This window comes from Papio anubis, chromosome 7 (assembly GCF_008728515.1).
Source record: "Papio anubis isolate 15944 chromosome 7, Panubis1.0, whole genome shotgun sequence".
NCBI classification, from domain to species: domain Eukaryota; kingdom Metazoa; phylum Chordata; class Mammalia; order Primates; family Cercopithecidae; genus Papio; species Papio anubis.
In genome coordinates, this window is record NC_044982.1 from 126,090,156 (window position 1) to 126,105,736 (window position 15,581).

Genomic DNA, 15,581 nt, shown 5'->3' on the forward strand with positions numbered 1-15,581 from the left:
GTAAGAGTTCTCAATGTCAACATCAGGAAGTGAGAAAGCACAAAACATCATCAGTTTCTGGGTTCACTTCCATTTTACTGAAGTGGAAAATTCTTCGTTTGCATTTATTATTGTGTTCCCAAGAACAAAAAAGAAACAATTCAAATTTCAAAAATATAAACTTTGAAAAACTATTGCTAAATCATACCATCTTTCTTTTCTATTCTATCCTTTTTTTGAATGTGTGTATGAGAGAAAGAAAGGAGTATGAATACAAGTTAAATACGCCATTTTTGGAAGTTTTGAAAATAGACATGCTGCTTAAAAGTTGTAGCAATGGTTATCCTAATGTTTTTTCTATACATGGAAGATTTTCTAAAATTACAAAATATTTATGGTATCAACATTTTAAGACAAAATTGAATTAAATTACAAAAGTTTCCATCCAAACAGAAAAAATCCTAATGTCTGTTTTAGACAACATACAGGAGCTTCAAGCAACATCGAGTTGCCTAAACTGTATGTTTTTGGCAAAATATGATTATGTTTTAAGCAACATAACTTGGATTTAAAAAGAAATTACTGTAGAAAGGGCTGCCACACACGCCAATTTCTCATTATGCAAGGCTTTTCCAGGCTGAAAGTTTCTATTCATTCATGTAAGAATAAGATTAGTAAGATTAAGTGACTAAGGCCTAACTCATGAAATAAAATTATTATTAGATTGCAATGAATATTTTGATACAATTCCATATATTTCTAAAAACTGGTATAAACTCTCTGCATTTTAATCTTGGCACCAAATTCTGATAGCAAAAGTCTGAGGTAGCACTTTAAATTTAAAAGTTCAAGACCTACTTTGGCAATGGAGATAAAGTATTGATTAAACCAAAGTCCCTATATTTGAATGTAATATAGCATAAAAGAGCAATGTAAACGTATCCATATAAATGTCAGTCATAAATAAAGCATCATAATTCTTAAATTGTTTTAATACAACTACATAACATCCTACATTGCTCAAATTTGCTGGGAAAATTTTGAATATTCTAAAGGCTTGTAAAAGATGCATTTTGCAAATGCAAACAAACGTACCTGTCAGTACAAGTCTGTCCTACCATTTGCAAATTTCCAAAGGTCCTTTCAGAAAAGCAAACATGGTTTCCCTAGGAGGCTAAAGAGGCTTCTCTGAACTTCCTGGCATTCGAGCCTAAGGACTGACAGCTGTAATTTCTTCCTCATGTGGCCCTACTCCTTTCCTGCCCTCGTTAAAAAGTGGACCCTTGCTCCTCACTGTGAAAAGAAAATTTTAAAAATTAAAATTAAAAAAAAAAGAGGAACAAAAATGTGGATCTATGTTCAGCTACAGTCCTTTGGAGCGCTAAGCTAGTGCCAGGAAAATGTTGCCATTTCAGGTGGAAACCATGAAGATGCAAGGGAGTGACGAACAGCCCATACTCATTTTGTCACTCTGGTAATTCAGGTTTTAGAACATACAAGTCCTAAACTTTAATTCTGTACTAGAAATTAAGGGGTTTTTTTTGTTTCTGTTCCCCCCCCCCCCCAAAATTAGACCCATGGTATGAAAATGCGTATGAGCCAGTGATGTCACTGACAGGAAAACCCGGTGCAATGTAAGGCTGAGCTGTGAAGACTGCAGCGCCCAGTCAGGGGCACTACTCAGACCGCACTGCAGAACACCGTGCTGGGTCCTGAGCACAGGCAGAAACCAGGCACTGACAAAAAGTGTCACGTTCACTGATCCAAAAGAACAAACAGCCTTTCTTTTGGAAAGGTTTGGAAGCCACAACCATGCCTGCTGAGGTCCAGGGGAAGAAATGAGGACTGTTCAACCCTGAAAAGGAGGTAATGATAACCATGCAGCAGAGGCTTCATTTACTTGGTACTCGAGTAGGGCAGAGGTCACAAGAGGGGAGGTTTTGGTTTTGTTTTTAGACAGGGTCTGGCTCTGTCGCCCAGGCTGGAGCACAGTGGTGCAATCACAGCTCACTGCAACCTCCGCCTCCTGGGTTCAAGTGATCCTCCCACCTCAACCTCCCAAGGAGCTGGGACCACTATGCCTAGTTAATCTTTGTATTTGTTGTAAACACAGGGTTTTGCCATGTTGCCCAGGCTGGTCTCAAAATCCTCAGCTCGGGCTATTGTCCCACCTTGCCTTCCCAAAGTGTTAGGGTTACAGGCATGAGCCACCAAGCCCAGCGGAAGTAGATTTGATTACCTTATTAATATTCTACGGTTAAGCTTAAAATCGTAGAATGGTAGTAACTGCCACATACCAGAAACATTCAAACACAGTTAGATGTCCATCTGTTAGGGATGTTGTATTACATGGAAATTTCGATGTTACCTTTGATATTTATTTGCTCCCATGTAATAGTTCCAGGTACTAATGGGAATTTCATTTTTGAAACTTTTCTATTATTTTTGCTTCTAAGCAATGGCTTCCTGGTTTTCAATTTCTAATTTAAATTCCTTCATTATGAAAAGGGAATTCAGTATCTGGTATTAAAAGCAAAGAGTAACAAATACAGAAAACCTAGCATATTGGCAAGAACAAGTTATCAGAAGCCTGTGAAAAAGAGTTGTTGTTGAGGTTCCTCTTGGTTATATCCATGAAATTCATGGACAGCCTTAATTACTTCATTTGTAGAAATGAAAAAAGACAGCACATTTATCACTCTACTAAGTCTTACTACATAATCAAAGCCAATCTCATGACTGCCTGAAAGGAAATATGGTTCCAAGTTCCAGCTGTGTTTCAAACCAGCAGTTTCATGTGAGGTCCTCATGAGTCCTAGAGAAGACCTACTTTCTGGGCCAACAAGGGAACCCAAGGCTTTTTTAAAAATGTAATTTTCTATTATAGATTTAAAACTACCGGAAATATCACAAAATGAACTCCGGTTTTCCCCATACTACAGTCAAAATAATGGAAGGCACGGTCTCCATAAGAATTATTTATCTTGGCCGGGCGTGGTGGCTCACGCCTGTAATCCTAACACTTTGGGAGGCCAAGTTGGGCAGATCACTTGAGGTCAGGAGTTCAAAACTAGCCTGGCCAACATGGTGAAACCCCGTCTCTGCTAAAATTATAAAAATTCGCAGGGCGTGATGGCACACGCCTGTAACTCCAGCTACTCGGGAGGCTGAGGCAGGGGAATCCCTTGAACCCGGGAGGTAGAGGTTGCCAAGAGCCGAGATTGCGCCATTGCACTCCAGCCTGGGCAACAGGAGTGAAAACTCCGTCTTGGAAAAAAAAAAAAAAAGAATTATCTTAGGTGGTGGCAAAGAGGAGAACATAGAATATATACACTCTAAACTGGAATGATTTATGTAGTTGTTTTAATGCTTTCCTAGCTTGTTTGTCTCCATGACACTTATCTACCGTAACAGTCTATTTCTTGTTCATTCATTTATTGTCTGTCTCCTCCTACTATAATATAAGCTCCATGAAGCCAGAGACCCTGTCTTTTAATCACTGATGTATCCCCAGTACGTAGGATAGTGTCTGGGATTGATTCTCAAGGAATATTTTTTTGAATAAACAAAGAAAGGAAGGAAAGAAGAAATTTCCACAAGATAAAAGAACACTCAATATTTTCAGGCTGGAAATGTACCAATCTCTTGGCTTAGTACTATGTAGGAGGGCACAAATACAATACTTATATTCATGTTTCAAATGACCAAATCATAACTAAAATCTAAGTAGGGAAAAAAAAGGTAACGCAGGTATTTAACTTACTTTAAGAGTCTATAATATGCAAATCGGAACATTTCTTGGATATAGACGGAGACAAACGCTCCAAAGATGAGCAGATATTTCTGTGTGGGTCCATCTTTGTTGTCAGTAATGACTCTTGCCATGAACCAAACAAGGGACGAAATCAGTAGAGACACCAACCAGAAGAAAGCTCTGAAAAATAGGGGGAAAAAAGTTACAAGTGAACATCAGTACAGGATTAATAATGTTTAAAAGCAGGAAAAAAAAAAAAAAACCCTGCTTGAGAAGGAAGAGATTTCTTGACGAGTTTTTATGGCGATTAAAAAAAGAAAAAAAAAAAAAAAAAAAGTCCTCATAGTGATGCTCTGATCAGTTGTTCTTAACGGTGCATTTTCCTTGGTGAGACAGACATGTCCAAGAGGAATGCTGAGGTTTCCCAACAATTACTCTTTTTTCAGTGACCCTGCTATTTGCAAGTACGTTTGCAGACTCTATCTGCCAAGGGCTGTCTAGCTAGAAACTTGGTTATTTGTTACTCTTTCTAATCAATGCTCTGCCCATTGAAGAGCCAAAACAAGAAAATATACAACTGATTACTGCAATTTCATATTCTAAAAACTTACAAGAAATTATGGATTTACTGGTCAGATATCTGCAAAGATGAGTATCTTTTCCAGAAAAATATCTACATCTCTATTAAAGTGATTGGTATAAAATTCAACTTGAAAACCTGTGTTCTGGTCTGGATCAGTATCCAAGCCCTCCAGGTCTTACAGCACCTCTGGGGATTCTAACCATTATAGCAAGCTTTACAGACCTTTCCCCAAGTCTCTATTGTTTTTAAAATGACATGCAACGAACCACTTTCGTTTGTGGGAGGTGAAGAAACGCAGAAAAGTGGGAATCACTGGCCTAGTGCGGTGCCAAGAGAGACTCATCAGGGGAGGGGGATGTGGTATGTGCAAGGAAGAGCCAGGTGATGACTGGGATGGGACACCACAGTCCGGTATTTATCAAGCTCCCACAAGCAGATGTACAGTCAGGTGCTTCGGTGTTTTTACAGGTTTCCAACCTTCGGCTGCACAACGAAACCATTCAAAAGGAGCTTTAAAAAAAAAAAATTTCTGAAGCCCGAATCCCACCCCCTAGACATTCTGATTCAACGGATCGGGGTGGGGGTGGGCATCGGCATGTTTTAAAGCACCTGGCCACAGGTGATTCTAATTGGCAGAGGTCGCGCACTACTATCCTAGACGCCAATGGTTCCTAACCCTTTGGGGATTACAGATGCCTTTGAGAATCTGAGGGAAATTAGGGACTCCCTCTCCAGAAAATGAAGGATGCTGACGATGCATATATGAACTTATCCATAATTTTTTTATACAACTTTAGTGGCTTCACGGATCACTAAACCCTAGCCATGAGCCCCAGGCAAAAGGCCCTGACCCCCAGTGTGCGCTTCTTCCTAAGAGGGCAAGGCGCCTTTGGGGAGCATGATCTCCGCTCTCCCCCTCTCAACCCTTCTCCCATCCGAAACGCAACAAGGTCGAGCCGCGCGGTGGGGGCGCCGAGGGTCGCGGGTAACCCCGGCGGGGGAGGGGAGCCCCGGCGTCCGGGTTTCCCGACGCGACCGCCTCACCCGGCGATGAGGAAGATGACACGCAATGGATCGGTGGCGATGGTGAAGACATAGAGGGCGAGCGCAGGCCCGAAGGCAATGAAGGCGCAGCCGAAGAACACGGCCGCCGTCATGGCCACCGCGGAAACCGACCCGGGGGCCCGCTGGGTACGCAAGATGCTCCCGGCGCGGGCGGGGTTCGGTGGGTGGGGCTCGGGGTGGGGGGCTGAGCCGGACGCGGGGGGGCGGGGCGGGGCTCGGGGGCGGACAGGGGACGGGGGCGGGGCTGAGCGGGGCTCGGGGGCGGGGCACGTGGGGGCGGGGGCGGGGCACGTGGGTCGCGGGGCGAGGCGGGGCGTGGGGTTAAACGCTAGCGCCGTGGGGACAGGGCGGAGCGTGGGCTGAGGGTGCCGGGCGCAGGGGCGGGCTCAAGGCGGTGAGCGCGGACCCCACCGTTGGGCCCTCCCCGTCCTACCGGGTGTTCAGTAGCGCCAGGGCACGCCGCAGCTCCTGCTGCCGAAGCGGGCGTCCTTGGCGACGTTAGGGCCCGAACCATCGCCGCACCCCCGCAGATACACCCCGATCGGGTTCCAGTGCCGGCCGCGAGGTGGCTAAGAGAAAGGGAGCTCCCCAGCCCACCTTCGAGCCGCATGCACCGAGAACAGGCAGATTCCAAGTCAACTAAAGAGACTAAAGAAAAACGTAGCGCAGGCACAAGCAGGATTCCTTTTTAAATAGTGTTTGTTTGTTTGTTTGTTTAGCACGTTTGGATAGTTGCGGGAACTTCGTACTCCATCCTGTATAAAACCTAGGCTGGGATGGCAGTGACCCCGGCGATAACCCACAGATGGTAAAATCATGAAAGAGTGGTGGAAGAAGGTGCCCTTCTCAGGGCTGTTTTGGCCAAATGGTTTTTATTTTTTTCTCAAATCTTCAAAAAAGTTGTTTTTTTCAGGCATTCTGTGACCACCCTACAAGCAATAGTAACATCTCCCTGCTCCGTCTTCTCACTGTCGTTCATTTCACTTGCTTATTTTTCTTCCCCGTTAAAATGCGAACTCCTGGGGGACAGGGAGTTTGCTTTGCTCTTTGTTGCTTCCTCAGCACCTAGAAGTTCACTAATATCTGTTCAGTAAGTGAAATAATTTAAAAAGTGGAAGTTATAAACACCTGTATTAATTTCTGAAAGGTTTAAAAATTAAAACGTAAGTTCTCTGATCATTCACATCCAAGTTAGATTTTTCTTTTATGTTGAATAAGAATAATGCTTCATCGGTTGTTTTGATCAATGTGCCTGACACAGGTAAGTGCTGTGTAAGTGTTAACCACTCCTACGTAATGCCCATCATGAATAAAGATTTTGGCAATCCACATTTTAAAAAACACCAGCAGACAGATGTTGGGACCTGACCGGTGTTTTGCAGCTCACCTCTCAAAATGGACCTTAAAATAATACAACTGCAGGTATTTAATTCTTACAGAAAAACATTACCTTTGCCCGTTTAAAAGTCATATATATTTCCATTCACTCCCACAGAATACTTCTTCAGATTCCAGTGACTGTATTTTGAATGGTCGGATCCCAGCACACCTATCAAAACTCAGGCTGAGGCAACAGTTCAGAGTGATAGATCTGCTTTGTAAAGATACGGAAAATGAGATTCCAGACGGGAGGTCTTCAGCATAACGCAGGCATGAAATGGTAATGGCCTGAATCAGGGAATTAGCAGGACTCTGGAGGGAAGCAGACAAATTTAATAGAAGTTTAGGAATTGTACAAACAGAATTTAGTGACTAATGAGCTACACAGAGTGAGATGGGGGAAGAGTCAAGGATGAGGGCTTCTAGAGATTTCGGGCTTAAGTGGATGCTGTGGAGATAGGAGGAGGAGAGAATATGGCAAAGTAGACACGATAATGGGTACCATTTTGTTATTTTGTTGTTGTTGTTTTGGAGATGGAGTCTAACTCTGTCGCCGTCGCCCAAGCTAGAGTGCAGTGGCGTGATCTCAGCTCACTGCAACCTCTGCCCCCCAGGTTCAAGCAGTTCTCCTGCCTCAGCCTCCCGAGTAGCTGGGACTATAGGCACATGCCACCATGCCTGGGTTATTTTTATATTTTAGTAGAGACAGGGTTTCACAATGTTGGCCAGGCCAGTCTCAAACTCCTGACCTCAAGTGATCTGCCCACCTCAGCCTCCCAAAGTGCTGGGATTACAGGTGTAAGCCATCGTGCCCGGCCTTCATTTTGGATGCCTTACGATTGAGATACTTGTAGCACTCCAAATGGAGGTGTTCAGTAGGCAACTACATATACAGAATCAGGAGAGAAACGGACTGAACATCAGAGCTGAGACCAGAATACCTGAAGCCGTGAGAGTACATAGAATCACCTAGATAGCTAGTAAAGCCAGAACAAGGCCTATGCCAGAACACCAACATTAAAGGTATGAGGAGAAGAGGAGCTTCATAAGAAACTGAAAAGGAGTGGCCAAGAGGGTAACAAGAAAACTGGGGGAATGTGGTGCTGTGGAAGCCAAGGGTAAAACATTTCAGAAAGAAGGGCAGTCGAATGGTTAATCAAGTGGCCAGGCACAGTGGCTTATGCATGTAATCCCAGCACTTTGGGAGGCCGAGGCAGGCGGATCACTTGAGGTCAGGAGTTTGAGATCAGCCTGGCCAACGTGGTGAAACCCTGTCTCTACTAAAAATACAAAAATTAGCCGGGCGTGGTGGCAGGCACCTGTAATCCTAGCTACTCAGGAGGCTGAGACAGAAGAATCACTTGAACCTGGGAGGCAGAGGTTGCAGTGAGCCAAGATTGCACCACTGCACTCCAGCCTGGGCCACAGAGTGAGACTTCTCTGTCTCAAAACAAACAAACAAACAAACAAAAAACAAAAAAACCCAAGCTACCAGTGAATTATGTCCACTGGATTTAGCTATACAGAGGTCATCAGTGACCCTCCCAGACATAGGGGTAAAAGGCAGTCTGTAAAATATTCTTACATGAATCTATGGTAAGAAAAAAAGGAAAGAGGAGAAAATGGAGAAATTTAGCTTTGGAAGAGAGGAGACAGGACACCAGCTGAAGACAGGAAATGGAGGGATCTTCAGAGCATTTCACCCAGTTTCCTTGGTAACAAGTGATGCAATTTTGATCCTGCTGTGATCCTGAAGGTCAGAATGAAGTTACCAGCCCTATAGGAGTCAACCCTAGGACCCAGATTTCATGCAGCACTGGTTTTGTTGATGGTACAGGATGAGAGTCTTAACTACATTCTCTTAGAGTTTTTTTCAACTTCAGCTTGCAAACAATATTCACAAGTAAATTTTTTTTAAGGCAATGCAAAAGGAAGTGGCTGGGCACAGTGGCTCACACCTGTAATCCCAGCACTTTGGGAGGCTGAGGCGGGTGGATCACTTGAGATCAGGAGTTCGAGACCGGTCTAGCCAATACGGTGAAACCCCATCTCTACTAAAAATACAAAAATTAACTGGGCGTGGTGGCACACACCTGTAGTCTCAGCTACTCAGGAGGCTGAGGCACGAGAATTGCTTGAACCCGGGAGGCAGAGGTTGCAGTGAGCCAAGATCATGCCACTGCATTCCAGCCTGGGTGATAGAGTGAGACTCCAACTCAAAAGTAAATAAGTAAATAAATAAATAAAGGCAATGCAAGAGGAAGAAACCTTAAGAAACAAAAACAAGGAGGGCAAATATTGTTCATAAGAAATCAGATAAAGAATTACTACCTAGTTTATACTAAGTATCCATGTTTATAATGCCAAGTTGATTTAATTTATATTATATTTAATTTATATTCCAAATTTAGAAACCATAAAACGAAATACCTTCCTTGAGACATCAGAGAGAAAATTGCAATGATGGTAGAGTATCACATGATCTGTATTAGAGAAGTTACCAGTGTTTCTTAGAATTTTAGAGCTGGGAAAGGACATAGAGATTATCCAATAAATTTTTTTTTTAAAAAGCAAACAGAGGATACAACAAGCCTAGAAAATGCTCCATTAATGAGCAGCAGAACCCGCTTGGAACCTGGAAGTCTTGATTTCTAGTTCAGGCCTCTTTTTGCTAGATCCAGCTGCCTCAACTGAAGTCTGACACACTTTTGATAATTTATTGACTAATGTGACTACCTATATGAAATATTTCCCTAAAATTTCATTGCAATATTTACTCATAAGGAATAAAAACTCATTTCATGTATTTAACAGTTGCTTTTTTTTTCTTTCTTTTTTGAAATGGAGTCTTGCTCTGTCGCCAGGCTGGAGTGCAGTGGTATGATCTCGGCTCACTGCAACCTCTGCCTCCTGGGTTCAAGTAATTCTCCTGCCTCAGCTTCCCAAGTAGCTGGGACTACAGGCGCATGCCACCACTCCCGGCTAATTTTTGTAGTTTTAGTAGAGACAGGGTTTCACCACGTTGGCTAGGATGGTCTCGATCTCTTGACCTCGTGATCTGCCCGCCTCGGCCTCCCAAAGTGCTGGGATTACACGCGTGAGCCACCGTGCTCGGCCAGCAGTCGCTATTCTTAACCACAGCAATTTCCATTTTTCTTTCATCACCCAACTACTTTTGCCTTAGGCAAATGTATATTTATTTATTTTAATTTATTATTTATTTTGTTTTCTATGGTGCATTCTCATATATCCCTGGAACTAATATTGGAACACCAATCTTGAGGGTTGGAATCATGAAGTGGGAGAGAGGGTTTCCTCAATTTATCAATACCTAAACAACATTCTGGGTGATCTCTTTAAAAGCAAATCCATCTATACTTAATAAAGATTAATATAGTGTAAGATATTTGACACAGATTAAGACAGTATAAGGCAGTGGTCCCCAACCTTTTTGGTATCAGGAACTAGCTTCCTGGAAGACAGTTTTTCCATGGACTGTGGGTTGGGGTGAGGGGGATGGTTTCAGGATGAAACTGTTCCACCTCAGATCATCAGGCATTAGATTCTCATAAGGAGCACAAAACCTAGATCCCTCACATGCACAGTTCACCACAAGGTTCACACTCCTATGAGAATCTAATGCTGCCGTTGATGTGGCAGGAGGCAGAGTTCAGGCAGTAATGCTCCCTGACCTGCCGCTCACCTGCTGTGTGGCCCAGTTCCTAACAAGCCACAGACCAGTACCTATCCATGTTCCCAGAACTGGGGACCCCGTAAGGTATTTAACAAAGATTAAAAGATAAGAACCAGAATAAAGATCATATAAGGCCAAGGTCGGATTGCTTGAGCCCAGGACTTTAAGACAAGCCTAGGCAACATGGTGAAACCCTGTTTCTACCAAAAAAAAAACACAAAACTTAGGCTGGGTGCAGTGACTGACACCTGTAATCCCAACACTTTGGGAGGCCAAGGTGGACAGATCACCTGAGGTCAGGAGTTTGAGACCAGCCTGGTCAACATGGGGAAAACGCATCTCTACTAAAAATACAAACATTGACTGGACACAGTGGTTCACACCTGTAATCCCAGCACTTGGGGAGGCTGAGGTGAGTGGACTGCCTGAGCTCAGGAGTTCGCAACCAGCCTGCACGACATGGTGAAACTACGTCTCTACTAAAATAAAAAAATTAGCTGGGCATGGTGGAAGGCGCCTGTAGTCCCAGCTACTGGGAAGGCTGAGGAGGAGAATTGCTTGAACCCGGGAGGTGGCGCTTACAGTGAGCCGAGATCATGCCACTGCACTCCAGCCTGGGCAACAGAGTGAGACTCCATCTCAAAAACAAAATCCAAAAGCAAAACAACGAAACAAAAAATTAGCCGGGCATGGTGGTGCATGCTTGTAATCCCAGCTACTCAGGAGGCTGAGGCAGGAGAATCCCTTGAACCTGGGAGGCGGAGGTTGCAGTGAGCCGAGATCGCGCCACTGTACTCCAGCCTGGATGACAGAGCAAAACTCTGTCTCAAAAAAAAAAAAAAAGCCAGGCATGATGGTCCATGCCTATAGTCCCAAATGCTCAGGATGCTGCGGTGGGAGAATTCCTTGAACCCAGGAGGTCGAGGCTGCAGTGAGTTAAGATTGCACCACTGCACTTCAGCCTGGATGACAGTGAAACTGTCTCAAAGAAAAGTAAATGGAGAACAAAACTTCTAAATTACACTTAGCTCCCAAATTACACTTCACTTACTTCATGGGCATGTGAATTTTGATGATGACTGAAGTACTGATTCTTTCATTTATGTATGATTATTTTGACACAGGATCTCACTTCTGTCGCCCAGGCTGGAGTGTGGTGGCACTATCACAGCTCATTGCAGCCTAACCTCCTGGGCACAAGCGATCCTCCCTCTTCAGCCTCCAGAGTAGCTGGGACTACAGGCGCGTGCCACCATGCCTGGATAATTTTTTATTTTTATTTTGTAGAGACAGGGTTTCCCCACATTGCCTAGGCTGGTCTCCAACTCCTGAGCTCAAGTGATCCACCTGCCTCAGCCTCCCAGAGTGTTGGGATTACAGGCGTGAGCCACTGCGCCAGGCGATTCTTTCGTTTATTAGACATCTACCATGTGCCAGACCCCTTACTGGGTATGGTAGATACAAAAACTAAAGACACAACTCCCACCCTTCAGGAGCTTAGAGTCTATCTAGTAGAGAAGGAAAGTAAATAGACAACTCAGATCCATGTGGTGAGTGACACTTTGGGCATACACAGGAGGCTTCTAAGCAGGGGTGGGTTGTAGCTAAAATCTTGCCAGAGAAACCGTCAGTGAGTCTTTTTTTTTTTACCCCCCTGAGACAAGAGTGTCGCTCTGTTGCCCAGGCTGGAGTGCAGTGGCATGATCTTGGCTCACTGGAAACTCAACCTCCTGAGTTCAAGTGATTCTCCTGCCTCAGCCTCCCCAGTAACTAGGACTACAGGTGCCCACCACCACGCCCGGCTATTTTTGTATTTTTAGTAGAGACGGGGTTTCACCATGTTGGCCAGGCTGGTCTTGAACTCCTGACCTCAAGTGATCTGCCTACCTCGGCCTCCCAAAGTGCTGGGATTACAGATGTGAGCCACTGCACCCGGCCCCTCAGTGAGTCTTGAAAGTAAGTGGAGGCCAACCAGGTAAAGGAGGAGGAAGTCGGCAGAAGGAGCAATGTAAGCCAAGGAATAAAATGATATGATGTGTGGGGGAACTGCATTTACTCATGAGGTTCAAAGGAAGAGTATGAGTTAAGGCGTGACGAGATTTAAGGCTGGGGAGAAAGAGGTGGGGATGGCAAAGGACTTTGTTTGCCATGCAAAGGAGTTTTTATTCCCAAGATTAGGCAGTAGCACTAAAGCATTATATGTGGCAGGGACAGGATAAGATGCCACCTGTAAAACTCAGCACTGTGAAAATCGGATTGGAGGAAAATAAAATTAGAGGTGGGGAGACTGATTTGGAGAGATTACAGTGATCTAGGCAGAAGCTAAGGGGGCCTCAACAAAGACAGTGGCAGTAATAATGGACAAGTAGATAGGGGTAGGACCCACAAAATCTGGAGGTTGACTAAGGATCTACACAGATGATGGTGCTACGTATTATGATGGAAAAAGGACAGGCTGCCCCTGCCCCCAGAAGTGGGGTTTGCTTGGGGAAGGGGAAAAGACAGAGTTGAGTCTGAGTTTTAGACATGTTGTGTGTGATGTACCTGTAGTAGATCCAAGGGTGGATGTCCAGTAGGCAGGTAACTTTGAGGTCTGGCCCTCTGGAAAGTGGCTGGGGCTAGAGATACACGTTTGAAAAATGTTTTAGCTTTCTATTGCTGCTGTACTAAATTACCACAAACTCAGTGACATAAAGCAGCACAAATTTAGACTTACAGTTCTGGAGGTCATAAGTACAAAATGGGTCTGACCTGGGCTAAAATCAAGGTGTTGGAGCAGGCTGGCTCCTTCTGGAGGCTGTAGGGGAGAATCCTTTTCCAGATCCTGCAGGCTGCTCACATTCCTTGGCTCACGACTCTGCACAGCACCACAGCACCTTTTCTCCCTCTGCATCCATCATCACGTGGCTTTCTTCTAATTCTGACTCTTCCTCTCCTCTCATGAGAAGGACCCCTAGGATTACATTGGGTCCACTTGGATCAAGATAATCTCCCATTTCATGATCCTTAACTCAATCCCCTCTGCAAACTCCTTTTTGCCATACAAAGTAACATTTGGAGGTTCCAGGGATTAAGACATGACCATCCTTGAGGGGGTAGGGGAAGGGGGTAGGGGCATTATTCAGCCTTACCACAGAAGTTATTGTGCACAAGTGGGAATCATGGGAATACTGTCAGAGAAGCCAAGGAAAGAACATTTCTCGGGTGGGGGAGAAATATACAGTGAAATGCTGCCAAGAAGTTAGCTAGGAACAGAACTGAAAACTGTCTACTACTTTAGCAGCTAGGCTGTCGTAAGCACAATGTCAGCGAAGTGCTGGGGGGGTAGAAGATATACCGGAGTAGGTTAAGGAATAAATGGAAAAAGAAAAAGTGAGGATAGTAACTATAGGCACCTCTTTGAAAACAGATGCCTTTAAGCATAACAGAAAGAAGAGGAAAAAGAACAGTAGGTGAGAAAGGGCCACAAGCCACAGGGTAGGAGGGTTGAGGATGCTCAGAGGCTGAAGGAAAGGGCTAAGAAAGGATAAGGGTTTGAAGGTACAAGAGAAAGAGCTGTGAGTTCCCCGAAAAGCAGGATAGTAGTGGGAGGATGAATTCAGAGAAGGGGCAGAGAGAAGAGCCTGGGGTAAGAATGCCTCTGAGACCAAGAGAGGAGGTGAGGATGAAGGTGGCCTGTAGGTTAGGGAGGGAGAGGAGGCTAACGTGTTTCATGACTGATGCTTTCCTCTGGAAGGAGGGAGGTGAAAGATCAGTCCGTGAAGAGGGACAGGGAAGAGGTAGGAAGCTTGAGAAGAACAGTGAAGGTCTGAAATGGCTGTGGGATGAATGGGAAAGGCTGAGACTGGGAACATGTGCAAACAAAGTAGGAGAGTATCGACAATGCTGGTGCCATCAAATTGGTTCTTTCCGTCTGGGCGTGGTGGCTCATGCCTGCAATCCCAGTACTTTGGGAGGCCGAGGTGAGAGCATCACTTGAGCCCAGGAGTTGGAGATCAGGCTGGGCAACATAGTGAAACCCTGTCTCTACCAAAAAAAAAAAAAAAAAAAAATTAGCTGAGTTAGGTAGTGCCTGTAGTCCCAGCTACTCAGGAGGCTGAGGTGGGAGGATCACTTGAACCTGGGAAGTAGAGGCCACAGTGAGCCATGATCACACCACTGCACTCCAGCCTGGGTAACAGAGTAGACCTTGTCTCAAAAACACCACAAGGCTGGGCATGGTGGCTCACGCCTGTAATCCCAGCACTTTGGGAGACCAAGGCGGGCCGATCACCTGAGGTCAGGAGTTCAAGACCAGCCTAGCCAACATGGCAAAACCCCATCTCTACTAAAAATACAAAATTAGCTGGGCATGGTGGTGTGTGCCTATAATCCCAGCTACTTGGGAGGCTGAGGCAAGAGAATTGCTTGAACCTGGGAGGCAGAGGTTGCAGTGAGTCGGGATTGTGCCACTACACTCCAGCCTGGGCAACAGAGTGGGGCTCCATCTAATTAAAAAAAAAAAAAAAAAAAAAAAAAAGCACCACAAAAGAAATTATTTTCAAGTGAAAACACAACAAAGGAAGGGTGATCAATTTAAAGCTACAGGTTCTACAACAGAATAACCTCAGTGTATGCTGAGCTAAGTATGATGAACAGGAATAGGGGAGCTGGCTATTTTTCTAGATCTTTAAACAATTCTGGGTCAGATATAAAGTTTGCTAAAATATCTTAAGTCTGCCATGGTTTGAGTCATATACCTATCAAATTTGCAGAAACATTTTAAATTTTATTTATTTATTTATTTATTTTTGTGAAACAGGTCTCACTCCACTGTGTAGGCTGGAGTGCAATGGCCCGATCCCAGCTCATGGCAACCTCCACCTCCCAAGTCCAAGCAATTCTTCCACCTCAGCCTCCTGAGCAGCCGGGACCACAGGTGTGTCCTGCCATGCTCGGCTAATTTTTGTATTTTGTAATTTTGTAGTAGAGATCGGTGTCTCACCATGCTGGCCAGGTTAGTTTTGAATTCCCGACCTCAAGTGATCCACCCACCCCAGCCTCCCAAAGTGCTGGGACCACAGGCGTGAGCCACTGCGTCTGGTCCAAATTTGCAGAAACATTTTTAAAATGTGCAGTCCATTTCA

General features: G+C 44.7%; 1 protein-coding gene across 3 annotated transcripts in view; it reads right to left on the reverse strand.

Annotated features, from left to right (window-relative positions):
- Nucleotides 1-5,572, reverse strand: part of APH1B (aph-1 homolog B, gamma-secretase subunit) — a 31,608-nt gene extending 26,036 nt beyond the window's left edge. For all 3 annotated transcript variants that reach the window (XR_002523085.2, XM_031668566.1, XM_003901032.5), the window contains exons 1-2: nucleotides 5,361-5,572; nucleotides 3,743-3,913 (exon numbers count right to left, since the gene is read on the reverse strand). Coding sequence is in view for 2 of the 3 variants with exons in the window: in XM_031668566.1 (XP_031524426.1) it covers nucleotides 3,743-3,913; nucleotides 5,361-5,473 (284 nt within the window). In the remaining variant the exon portion in view is untranslated. The remainder of the gene's footprint in view (nucleotides 1-3,742; nucleotides 3,914-5,360) is intronic.
- Between the last annotated feature and the right edge of the window lie 10,009 nt (nucleotides 5,573-15,581).